General features: G+C 56.7%; 1 protein-coding gene across 6 annotated transcripts; it reads left to right on the plus strand.

The window, feature by feature from the left end:
• On the plus strand, nt 1–12,455 carry FCER2 (Fc fragment of IgE receptor II). 6 transcript variants are annotated; one of them, XM_032466305.1, is made up of 11 exons: nt 1–75; nt 1,812–1,925; nt 2,932–3,048; nt 3,369–3,422; nt 6,535–6,597; nt 6,784–6,846; nt 6,961–7,023; nt 7,150–7,239; nt 9,084–9,652; nt 9,803–9,909; nt 10,288–12,455. In XM_032466305.1, exons 2-11 carry the CDS (start codon nt 1,904–1,906, stop codon nt 10,424–10,426), a joined length of 1,287 nt encoding a protein of 428 aa, XP_032322196.1. In that variant the 5' UTR covers nt 1–75; nt 1,812–1,903; the 3' UTR covers nt 10,427–12,455. The 6 variants fall into 6 exon arrangements, with proteins under 6 accessions (XP_032322196.1, XP_032322197.1, XP_032322198.1 ...); XM_032466306.1 differs by lacking the exon at nt 1–75 and having other exon boundaries at nt 1,808–1,925; XM_032466307.1 differs by lacking the exon at nt 1–75 and having other exon boundaries at nt 1,904–1,925; nt 9,501–9,652; nt 10,288–10,426.
• The last annotated feature ends 138 nt before the right edge of the window (nt 12,456–12,593 follow it).

The following is a 12,593-nucleotide window of genomic DNA, read 5'->3' on the forward strand; positions in this document are numbered from 1 at the left end:
GCAGCCTGTGGCCCCTGCCGGCCTCTCCAGCTGGCCCCAGCGGACCAGGAGAAGAGCGGCCTGCTCAAAACTCAAGTGAGTGCGTGATGTGGTATGGCTGTGTGTCTGTGTGTCTGTGCCTCTGAGTGCGTGACTGTGTGTGAGCAGGTTTGTAAGTGTGTGTGCACATGTGACTCTGTATGTGAGTGTGCGTGTGTGTGTGTGTGTGTGTGTGTGTGTGTGAGGGAGTGAGAGAGACAGACAGAGAGAGAAAGAGAGAGAGAGAAGAGTGAGCTGGCAATGGGAAGCAGACATCAAAGTCTTCCTGCAAGAAGTGACCTCTGGGCCGAGTCTCGAGGGGTGACTAGGAGGAGGTCTGCGGGACAGAGAGGCGGCGGGCAGTGGACAGGCATGGACAGGATTGCCAGGTGTGCAGGGACTTAGTCTGGGGAAGTGAAAACCAGCCGATTGGCATGACTGAGCAGAAAAGGTGATCTTGGCGGATGCACTGGGGGCTGATCCTGCAGGACCCTGGAGAGCCACGGAAGGCTGCAAGCAGAGTCGGGAACCCTCACGTTAGAAAGATGAGCGGGCTTCGGGACACTGCTGCCCTGGCCCTCACCAGCAGACACCTACCAGGAGGCCGTGTCCCCCAGTGGTGAAGCAGATAGGCTCTCACATCATGGGTTCAAGTCCCAGTCCCACTACGGAGTGATATGAACAAATTACCCTCTCTGTACCTCAGTTCACCTAATACCCCACCTGTAGATCTACTGAGCACCTACTGTATGCCAGGACTTCGCACACCGCATCATTCTGCATTGTGGAGTCAGCACAGTCGCTCACCCCCAGTTTACAGATGAGCAAACTGAGTCACTTGTCCAGGGAGAAGCTAGCACTCAGCCCCAGGTCTGCCCAGCTTGGGCTCAGGTGTGTCTGGATGATGACACCTCTGGCCTCCTCCAGAATGGAGAAGGACCCAATTGGAGCTGCTGTTAATCAGAGCCTGGCTGCCCCTCGTCTCCATTTCTCTGAGACTCAGAGAGGGCAAGCAACTTGCCCATAGTCACCCAGCAGGAGGACAGTTGGTGACCACAAGGCTTGTCTGACCCCGAAGCCCACAGTCTATGGCACCTAGTAGGCGTTTCAAAGTCAAGAGATTTTAAAGACGCAGAGGAGGAAGCTGGGGTCTGGGTGACAGTCTGCATTTCCCCACTCGACCTGGCACAGAGCAGATGCTTGACAGACATTGAGGATCTGAAGACCCACTGTGTGCAGCACTGTCAAAAGCCTCATGTACATCCTTATCTCATTTGGTCCTACCCAGGCCTCATGGTTTGGGTTCCATCATCACCTCCATTTTACAGAGGGGAATACTGAGGCTCAGAAAGGTTGAGTCCTGGGGGAGGTGGTACAGGCAGGAATAGTTAACAAGACCTGATGATGTGGGAGTGCTTACAATGTCCCAGGCCTTGTTCAAAGCACTTCAGACATTCATGTAGAGCAGATCATCGCACTACAGTGTAGGTATTATTAATATTGTCATTTTATGGCTGAAGAAATTGGTTTTGAGGTTCAGCTACTTGCCAAGATCACACATTGATTGAGCACCTGCTTTATACCTCACCTGTGATGGCCTCTGGGGTGCCCACCTCTGGTCTCTGGCCTCTGACCCTCCACCCCAGCTGCATCCCCCAGTTAACTGCAACCTTGACTCCCACCTGTGGACCAAACAAAACTGGCCAGTGGCCACTGAGCTCCTCAAGTCCAAGATGCTGTCCTGTGCCGGTAACTAGGGCCTGACATCTCACCCTAACCCCAACCCTCGTTAGAACCCAGATCCAAGCCAGAGCGGCGACTGTGCCTGGCAAGCGAGCTGCCTTGACAGGTGGTGAGTCCCTTGGAGAGTCCAAGCAGCGCTGCCATGGAGGAAAGTTCATTCTCAGGTGAGAGAACTCTCTAAAGCCGACTCTGGCAAACGCAAGAACCCTGACCTCCTACCTCCCCCCAGGAGAGGAGAAGGGCTCCTGGGAACCTCTCCGGGAAGAAAAGTAAATTTCTAGCAAAAACCCAGCCTGGGAGGGAGGTGAGCCCAGACTGGCCTTCCCTGGCACAGAGCCAGTCAGGCGAAGGAAGCAGTGGGCCCCTCCCTTCCCTGACTCAACCCCCTCATGACAACAAAACAGCTCCAATGGGTGCACTAGGAGCCCAGTAGAGAGAAGCCCATGTGGAAGGGGACTCAGAACAAGTGGAATTCAGCAGGATGACTCCTCACGGCCAGGCTGAGGGGAGGGGGCCCGGGCCCGCGCTGAGGCATCAAGGTAGAGCCCTGGGGGACCCCAGAGTGGGAGTGAGGGAAGAGCTCTGATACGGAGAAGGTCTGAGACCCAGTGTCTCATGTCTAGGGAAGTTCAGAGTAGGGCACAGGCATCAGGGTGAGGGCTGGGGTCAGGAGGGAAGGGGGACCCAGTCTTCCAGAGGTGGGGCTGGGGACCAAGCACTGGGTGGGGGTGGGGTAACTGAATCCCTCCGGGGGAGGAGGGCCACAGGTGAGAGCTAGGTAGGGGCCCACCACCTGAGGAGGAGGCCCGTGGAGAAGGGATCTCAGCTCCTGGCCCCAGACCTGTCTCTCTGGACAGTGACCTGGCCCTGGGTCAGGCCACTGGAATGTGGGCAGAAGGAGCGGCTGACATTGGGCTGGATGGGCAGAGGGACAGACTCAGAGGTGCCCAGATGCAGAGATGGACAGATAAAGGGGGGAGTTGCTGATGGATATGAAAGCAGCATGTTGGGAAAGTGTACAGAGGAGGCTGGGGGTCCACTGAGACCCTCTGCTTCAGTGTGGGCTCTGGATGTGCTCCCAGGACTCTGGGGCTGTGGGTGACAGAAAGAAGGCAGAGCTGGAGCCCAGCCTCACACCGCGCCCCTTGTCACTCACCCAACTCCCAGCAGACTTCTCAAAATTTACCAGAAGGCGGCGGTGCTGTAGGAAGGGGATACAGCTGGCGCTGGTGGGGCTGGTGACTGCAGCTCTGTGGGCCGGGCTGCTGACTCTGCTTCTCCTGTGGCGTGAGGACACCCCCAGCCCCACACAGCCTCCCTCTTGTGTTCCCTCCCAGATCCCCCCACCCCCAGATCCTGGGGAGCCCAACAGACCCCTCAGAGTCCAATTTCCCCATCCTGTCTCCCATCGTGACCCCACCATCCCCTTCCCATGCTCGTTCCACCCACCCTTGAGAGCCCTGTGCCCTGGCCCAGTACCCATCCTTCGGGCACCTCCCACATGGTGTACCCATGGCCTCACATCCCCAGCTGGCAGGTGGGGTGTAGAAGGATGAGGGCACTTGAAACATACTTCCTCCCCCCTCCTCTTCTCCCCTCCTCCCCAGATTGGGACACTCTACGAAATCTGAAACAGCTGGAAGAGAATGCTGCCCGGAACGGTATGGAGGTACCAAGGGGTGGGGTGGGTGAGACACTAGGCTGTGGTCCTGCCTCAGCCACTCAGTGCTGTGGGATGTGGGGTGAGGAGCTGGCTCCAGTTTCCCCCCAGGAATCGAGGGTCAGTCTGTGCCCACCTCCGGGGGGGTAAAAACCCAGAGACTCTTGGAGGCGAGGGCTCTGAGAGGTGCCTAGTGGGGTGTTATGTAAAAGCTCCGTGCCTCAGCTTCCTTGCCAGTAAAATGGGCAGAATTTTAGCCAAGACTTTCAGAATCGAGTCCAGTGAGCTTTTAAGAAATGCCTGCTGCTTTCCTGTTTAATTCTGGGTCAGGGAAGGGTCCACACGTTCATTCTATCCTTGCCTGCCCTTTCCCGAGTACAGGCAGACCCCGGAGATATTGCAGGTTTGGTCCAGAATAAAGCCAGCGTCTCAGTAAAAGCGAGCTGCACGAATACTCTGGTTTCCCAGTACATATAAAAGTTATGTTTACGTTACACCATGTGCAATAGCATTAATCTAAAAAGTGTACGTATCTTAATTTTAAAATACTCTATTACTAAGAAAAAGGATGCTAAGCATGATCAGCGAGCAGTAATCTGTTTGCTGGCGGAGGGTCTGGCCTTGGCGGTGGCTGACTGACCAGGGGGATGGTCGCTGAAGGTTGGGGTGGCTGCGGCAATTTCTTAAAATCAGACAACTATGAAGTCTGCCACATCGACGGACTCTTCCTTTTATGAACAACTACTCTGTAGCCTGCAGTGCTGTTTTATAACATCTTATCCACAGAACTTCTTTCAAAATTGGAGTCCACCCTCTCAGCCCCTGCTGCCGCTTCATCAGCAAAGTGTATCCGCTGTTCGAAATCTGTGGTTGTCGTTTTCAACAATCTGCACAGCGTCTGCACCACGCGTAGATTCCGTCTCCAGAAACCACTGTCTTTGCTCCCCCTTAAGAAGCAGCTCCTCATCTGTTAGAGCTTTATCCTGAGATGACAGCTGTTTGGTCACATCTTCAGGCTCCACTTTTTTTTTTTTAGAGTGAATTATAGCGGCTTTGTAACGTTGTGTTAGTTTCTGGTGTGCAGCATAGTGACTCCGTTGCACACATACGTGTATCTGCCTTCTCATAGTCTTTTTCAGTATAGGTTTTTACAAGCTATTGAATATAGTTCCCTGTGCTATACAGTACGACCTTGTTGTTTATCTATTTTGTATTTATAGTAGTGTGTATCTGTTAATCCCAAACCCCTAATTTATCTCTCCCCCCACCGTCCCTTTTGGTAACCAGAAGCAGGCTTCACTTCGAATTCTAGTTCTCTTGCTGTTTCTTCTGCATCTGCAGTGACTTCCTCCACTGAGGTCTTGAAACCCTCAAAGTCACCCGCGAGGGTTGGAATCAACTTCTTCCCAGTTCCTGTTAATGCTGATATCCGGACCTCTTCCCATGACTCACAAATGTTCTTAGTAGCATCGAGAATGGTGAACCCTTTCCAGAAGGTTCTCAGATGACTTTGCCCAGATCCATCAGAGGAATCATGACCTGTGGCAGCTACAGCCTTATGAAACGTCTTTCTTAAGGATTTTCTTAATAATAAGACTTGAAAGTGGAGATGACTCCTTGATCCCCGGGCTGCAGAATGGATGTCGTGTGAGCAGGCGTGGAAACCACGAGAGTCTCACCGTCCGTCTCCGTCAGGGCTCTGGGGTGACCAGGTGCATGGTCGATGAGCAGTCATATTTTGAAAGGAAACTTTTTTTCTGAGCAGCAGGTCTCAATCTCGGGCTTAAAATACTCAGTAAACCGTGTTGGAAATAGATGTGCTTCTTCCGGGCTTTGTTGTTCCATTTATAGAGCACGGGCAGAGTAGATTTAGCATCGTTCTGAAGGGCGCTAGGACTCGGGGAGGTAAATGAGCAGTGGCTTCAACTGCAAGGCCCCGGCTGCACTGGCCGCGAACAAGAGAGTCAGCCTGTCCGTTGAAGCTTGGAAGCCAGTCATTGACTTCTTTCTAGCTATGGATGCCCTCAATGGCATCTTCTTCCAATAATAGAAGGCTGTTTCTTCTACAGTGAAAAATCTCTTGTTTATGTAGCCACCTCTGTTTATTATCTTAGCTAGATCGTCTGAATGATCATCAGGTAAACGTCAGCCCTTGCCGCTTCCCCTTGACTTTCCTGTTAAGGAGACGGCTTCTTTCCTTAAAGCTCGTGCACCAACCTCTGCTGGCTTCACACTTTTCTTCTGCAGCTTCCCCTCCCTCAGCCTTCAAAGAACAGAGGAGAGTTCGGGCCTGGCTCTGGATGAGGCTTTGGCTTGAGGGAGTTTTGTGGCTGGTTTGACTTTCTGCCCAGACCGCTCCAACTTCCTCCACCTCAACTCTGAGGCTTTCACTTCCTTAGCCTTCCTGTTTTTACCGGAGCAGCCTTCTTAACTTCCTTCAAGAACTTTCCCCTTGCCTTCACAACTTGGTTGTTTGGCACAAGAGACCCAGCCTTCAGCCTCTCTCGGCTTTGGGACTGCCCTCCTCACTTGGCTTCATCACTTTTTAGCTTTTGATTTCAAGTGAGAGACGTCCGACTCTCCCTCTCACTTGGACACTTAGAGGCCACAGTAGGGCTATTCATTGGCCTAATTTCAATGCTGCTGTGTCTCAGGGACTGGGGAGGCCCGAGGGAGGGAGGGAGACGGGGAACTGCCGGAACTTTCATTGATTAAGTTCAGCATCTTCTATGGGCGTGGTTCATGGTTCCCTGAAAGAATTTCAGGAGTAACATCAAAGATCGCCATAGCAAATATAATCATAATGAAAAAGTTTGAGACATTGCAAAAATTACCAAAATGTGACACAGAGACCCAAAGGGAGCAACTGCTGTTGGAAAAATGGCGCTGAAAGACTTGCTTAACACCTGGTTGCCACAAACCTTCGATTTGTAAAAAATGCAGTATCTGCTCAATGAAACAAATACTTGTGCCTCAGAAATTAAAAACAAAAACTGTGGCCATTGTGACCCTGTGAGTTGGGGGGCACCTGCACTTGGGGTTGGCGTAGCGGGGATTCAGGGACCTGCCTTCCTGGTTCCCAAGGACACGTGCCTTCTCTCCCACTGCCCCAGTCACTCAGGTCTCCAAGGACTTGGAAAGACACAAGGGTGACGAGATGGCTCAGAAATCCCAGGGTGAGTGAGCTCAGCTCAGGGTCCAGGGAAAGGAGAGGAGGTGGGGATGGGTGAGCAGATGGGACCGGGCTCTAGACCACTACGAACTGCGCAGTGAGCAGCTGACCCTAAAGACTCAGGCCAAGGGGGGTTGGTGGGGGCGAGTCTGAGAACTTGCCTCCCACTGAGCCCCTCCCCTGTGACCAGCTGCCCAGATGTTGCAGAATATGGAGAGGATCCAAGCTGAACAGAAGAGAATGGAATCTCAGGGTGAGAATTGGGGCGGGGATAGGGGGGCTGTGGAGCTGGGGGCCAGGCTGGGGGACTCAGCCCCACAGGCATCATCCCTGACACCAGTCCTGCTCCCCGCCCCCCCCCCCCCAGAGTTTGAGCTCTTCCAGAACCTGGATGGTCTTCGTGCTGATCTGAGCAACCTGAAATCTCTGAGTGAGCCTTGGGAGGGGCAGCGGGAAGGTGGGGGGCCAGGGAGGTCTGCCTGCTCTTGTGCCTCCCAGAGTAAAAGCACTTTGTCCCTGCTTCCTGCCCCCCCCACCAACAACCCAACCACTCAAGATATGAACGAGAGACGCATGGCCTTGGAGTCCCTGGAAAGACTGCAGGAGGAGATACAGAAGCTGTGGGTAGAGCTGCGCGAGTCCAACGGTAAGTGTGTGCGTCCGTGCCGGCGGGGGTGTTGTGCACACGTGTGACAACGCGGGTGTGTTCCAACGTGCAGTAGAGGTGTGTGCATGAGGACGTGGATGGATCTGTGCTGACGCGTGTGTCAGGGCTGACGGGGGCCACACGAGTAAGCCCTTTCAGATTCCAACAGTCCCCTCCCCCGGCCTGGGTGGGGGACTCCCACACTTTTTTCTCCTCCGAGTAAAAGCTGTCCCACCATCGCTGGGTTCTCTTCCCTGATCTCTCCTCTGCCGTCTCCGCTCAGCAGACAGCCGTGGGGAGGACGCCCTTGGCCACAGCCCTCCCGGAGGATTGCCCGACCCAGCCAGGGGGCCGGAGGGGGGGTCACCCCTGCAGCAGTGGGGACACTGGGGACCACGGCGTCTTCCCCAGGGGTGGCACTGATGGAGGCAATGCTGGCAAGTTACGAGGGTTGTGGGGGTGTCCCCAGCAGGCCAGCGGACTGCAGAAAGAGCAGATAGTCAATTGCTGTGCCTTTAACCTGGGGTGGAATTTGGGTGTTACAGCCCTGAAGTCCCTCCCCGCTCCCCCTATCCTAGCTGCACCCTTGAGTTTTGACCTTCCACCCCTGGGAAGCCCCAGCTGCCCCAACCAGGTCAGAGAAGAGGAAGGATCTCTGCTTGGTGTGGAGGAGTGCTGTCTCCTGGGACCTGGTGTGGTCGTGGGAATCCCAGCAAGAAACCCCACTTTGCTCCTCTTGGGGAGAGGGGGAGCCTGGATCGGGCTCACTTGGACAGGTCACTTTCTGATTCCCACTCAGTCCTTGAGTTCCCCATCGCCAAGTCTGGCCCCATGTCCCGGGGTCTGAGCCTGGCTCTGCTGGCTCTGTCACAGTGACCACATGACACCCAGCCAGGGCACCATCCCCCAAGTTTCCTTGAAGGGACCAGAGATGCTCTCTTTGTGTTTTAATGCTACTCCCCCGGGGGCCACACACTGGCTACTTTTTGACATATGAGATGTTTCTCAAACTGCTGCAGACCCCCGGCCCCTCAGAAAAATCCCCCCAAAGCCAAGGAGCCCTCCATGAACATCACTCGAAGCAAATCTACTTTAAGTCACGAGCGAGTCAACGCAGCCACAGTGGGTTTGACCTCCCGCTTGGGAGTGCTGGTGCTGGTGACAGGACCTGAGTTTCCTTGGGGAAGGGGCGAGGGGAGAGAAAGACAAGGTGGCCCCTGATGGAGGCCGTTGGGGGTACCCAGACCTCCAGTCTCCTCCCACCCCCTACGTGCACGGGCTCCCCTGACCAACTAGAAGGAAATCATTTCAGTTTCCCAGAAAGTGGTCAAGAGTGCTGGTTCTGGGGGTGCTGGCCACGATGGTGGTGGCCAGGGATATTATAGGAGGTTCTGGTGGGGACAGTCATGGGGGAAGTGGTGCTGGCTCTCTTGATGTCAGCACTGCTGTGGGCACTGGTGACTAAGATGTGGCTGGCGTGGTTAAGGTGGAGTTGTGGTAGAGAGGTGTTGCTGGCCATTGTGGGGATCCGCAGGGATGCTACTGATCAAGGCATTACTGACAGTGGTGGTTGAGGAGCTGCTGGCCATGGAGCTGGTGGTGTGGTGACAGATGGTGCCTAAGGTGTTGCAGGCCACAAATATATTTATGGTGATGGTGTTGGTGGTTGAAGTGCTATCGGCCGAGGGGTGTTTGTGGTTGTGGTGCCTGCCGTTCTGCTCACGACGTAGGCAGTTGAGGTGCTTCCGGGGTGGAGCTGGTCTTTCATGGTCAGCAGCAAATCTCCGGGGAAGACGGCAGCCTGGGGGACTCTCTGTCAGGCTCTGGGGTGGATCTGCTTTCAGCCCAGGCCCCCGGAGAGATGCTGCCACCCACCCTGCCCATGGTACCCATGCTGCCCACCACGGTGCCCGCCACGATGCCCACCACGGCCCCTGCCACGGTGCCCACCACAGTGCCGACCACGGCCCCCACCACAGTGCCCGCCATGGTGCCCACCACAGCCCCTGCCACGGTGCCCACCACAGTGCCGACCACGGCCCCCACCACAGTGCCTGCCACGGTGCCCACCATGACCCCTGCCATGGTGCCCACCACAGTGCCGACCACGGCCCCCACCACAGTGCCCGCCACGGTGCCCACCACGGCCCCTGCCACGGTGCCCACCACAGTGCTGACCACGGCCCCCGCCACAGTGCCCACCATGGTACCTGCCACAGCGCCCACCACAGCCGCCCCCCTCAGCCTCTCCTCCACCCCAGGCTCCACGTGCAACACGTGCCCTGAGAAGTGGGTCAGTTTCCAAAGGAAGTGTTACTACTTCGGCGAGGGCGCCAAGAAATGGATCCAGGCCCGCTTTGCCTGCAGCAACTTGCACGGGCGGCTGGTCAGCATCCACAGCCAGGAGGAGCAGGTGGGTCTGGGTTCCACTGATGGCGCACTGGTGGGAGATCTGAAGATCCCACCCCCACCTCCTGGATGATGCTCGTGGCGGTGGCGGTGGTGTTGGGGAGGGGGGCCCGGGCACGTCTCCCCAGCCCTCCAGCCCTGTCCTGCTCCCCAGGACTTCCTGACCAAACATGCTAACAAGAGGGGCTCCTGGATTGGCCTCCGGGACCTGGACATTGAGGGGGAGTTCATCTGGATGGACAAGAAACCCCTGAACTATAGGTGAGGAAGGGGGAGGGGGGGCCTTTCTGGGATGAGAGGAGAGGGTATTTGGAGGGCACGTGCCCCAGGCCATCTTGGGGAGCTTCTGGACTGCAGCCGAGGTCGGGGAGTGGTGCAGAGGGGGCAGGGGCTGTCAGGGTCCACATCTCGGGGTACATCCCAGGGGACTCAGGGCCGAGGCAGATGGTCAGGGTTTGGAGGCAGGTCCAGACTAAGGGGAGAAGAGGGGGATGAGGGTGTCTCCAGGATGCAGGGAGTTGGAGTGGGAATCCAGGGATGGTGTGGGGAGGGCCCAGACTTGGAGGGATACATTGAGGCTGAAGGCAGTGGGAGCCCTCCCTCTCCCCCATCTCCTGACCCCGAATCCTTCTCTTTCAGCAACTGGCAGCCAGGGGAGCCCAACGACGCGGGGCAGGGCGAGAACTGCGTGATGATGCAGGCCTCTGGGCAGTGGAACGATGCCTTCTGCAACAACCGGCTGGACGGCTGGGTGTGCGACCGGCTGGCCACATGCTGAGCTCCCTCCTGCTCTGCCCCCTCGGCCCTGGGTCCCCTGGGAGGTGCCCCAAGATGTGGACCCCGACAGCCCCCTGCCTGCTCGCCGGGTGTACCCCTCTGCACCCCTCCCCCGCTTCAAATATGGGAACAGCCTAGCCCACCCTGTGATACTGAGGACCCCAACCAAGGCCTGGATGCCCCTTTTTGTGGCTGAAGAGTCCAGATGACATCTCCTCCCAACCCAACAGAAGCAGCTGACTAGTCATCCCCGATTCTGGCCAACACTCCAGAGGGCTTTTCCCTTGCTCCTCAGCCCAGCGGCCATCACCCCTTTCCTGCCCTCGAGTGCCTGGAGTTCCCACCTGAGTTCCCACTTTGAGAACCCCTACCCGCAAGCCTGGAGGTTAGAAGCCCCCTCCCCACTGGGGCACAGTGCCTGGCAGCCCAGCCCTGCAGGGAGCTGCAGAGGAAACTTCAGACTCCTGCGTTCTTCCTCCACCTCCACCTCACCATCTCCTGATGCAGCGCGTGTGTCCTGCAGCAAAGGACAGAGACCCCCAGCTCAGCCAACCCGTCCTCCCTGCCCGCCCCGTGTCAATAACATGAGGTGATGATGGCCCCTCGGACTGGCCCCTCCTCGGGGCCTCACTGGCTCTAGCCTCCAGGTGTGCAACGTGGGAGCTGGGAGTTCCTGGTGCCTGAGGACACCTCTGAGTATGCGGAACTGAAGTAGCGTTCATACATCCCCACTTTTCCCCCCCTACTTTATTATAAGCATTTACTCAGCAGGGCCCAGAGATGAAGAATGGGGTTCAGTGGAGCAAAGAGTACCCCTAGACCCCCAGGAATATAGTTGGGCAGGACAGTGGACCACCTGAACCTAGTTCCCAGCCCAGAAGCGGGATGGCTGGAGAGGCTGGTGGAGAGGTGGCCAGATGACCTGGCAGCCAGTTCAGATCCTGAGGTGCTGGCCCCGTCCCTACTCAGACAGCACCAGCCCCAGGCTTGGCACAGGTCCGCCCCCCACCTCTGGGAGTCCGTAGGCGGCAGACCCGGATCTCAGGCTGCCCATGGTTAAGGGCCTCACTGCCCACCCCACCCCCAGTTCCTCGCCTAGAAAAGGAAGAGGTGGACGTGCTCACGTGATTCTTGGGCCCACTCGAGAAAGAGGAACCCATGAGGAGAGACTCACACTGGATCACCCAGGACCTGGGAGTCAAGGGCCAGGCCAAGCCAAGCCCCAGCCATGTGGAGGGGGTGCTGGGGAGGGCGCCCTGGGGTTTAGGATGGGGCGGGGACAGAGCTGGCCCCTTGGAGCGAAACATGGGCTGGAACCCCCAGTGACCTGTTATCTCTCCCCACCACCCACCCCCAGACTTGTCTCCCCCAGACCTCCTCAGAACTCCAGGCCAGTGCACAGCTGCCCACCCCGGCTCTCCTTGCAGAAACTCCGGCCCCAGCCTCCTAGTTACTCAGGCCAGCACGGGGTCACCCTCGCCACCTCTTTCTCTCACCACCCCACCTCCAAACCCGTAAGAAAAGGCCATGGGCTCAGGAAGTCAAGCCACTTCTCACTCGCTCTTGCCACGGCCTTTGTGTAGCCCCAGTCTTCAATCAGCCTGGCCGCCCTCTTCACTGCCCCAAACTTCCCAGAAGTGTCTTCCCAGCTCAGAGAAAGACAAAGTTCTCCAGGGTCCTTTGTGATGGCAGAAGCCCTCCACGCACCCGACCTCCCCCAACCCCAGCCTCCTCACCGTTTCTTCAACATTTAGGCTCACTGCCACCTCAGGGCCTTTGCACATGCTGCTGCCTCCAGCTCCTCAGTGAAGCCTGTCCTGAGCTCCCCTCCATCCCACTTAAAATGACACCTCCTGACACCCCATCCCTTTTACCCCCCCTGTACTTTCATCGCGGCCCCCTTCTCTCAGCAGAATGTATGATCTACTTCATCTGTTTGTTTCAGGAGGGCAAGGGCCTTTGTTTTGTTCTCAGCTGTGTCCCCAGAGCCTGGCACACAGGAGGTGCTCAATAAATATGTGTTGCCTTAACATGTGACTTTCTTTCCGGGCTTGTGAATCTTGGCTTGTGCCTGCCTCATTCCCCACGGGCCAGTGCTGGGTGCGTCCTCCTCACTGCCCCCCACCCGTCTGGGGGCTTCGGTCCCCAGCATCCTAAGTCAGAGCTGC

This window comes from Camelus ferus, chromosome 22, assembly GCF_009834535.1.
Source record: "Camelus ferus isolate YT-003-E chromosome 22, BCGSAC_Cfer_1.0, whole genome shotgun sequence".
Taxonomy (NCBI): domain Eukaryota; kingdom Metazoa; phylum Chordata; class Mammalia; order Artiodactyla; family Camelidae; genus Camelus; species Camelus ferus.

Bases quoted from the DNA above. Each gene is read 5' to 3' on its own strand.
- FCER2 (XM_032466303.1), top strand. From the start codon at position 2,243: ATGACTCCTCACGGCCAGGCTGAGGGGAGGGGGCCCGGGCCCGCGCTG. The intron at 2,301-2,928 runs GTAGAGCCCTGG...CCCAACTCCCAG, and splicing joins GCCCGCGCTGAGGCATCAAG to CAGACTTCTCAAAATTTACC. The intron at 7,024-7,149 runs GTGAGCCTTGGG...CAACCACTCAAG, and splicing joins GAGCAACCTGAAATCTCTGA to ATATGAACGAGAGACGCATG.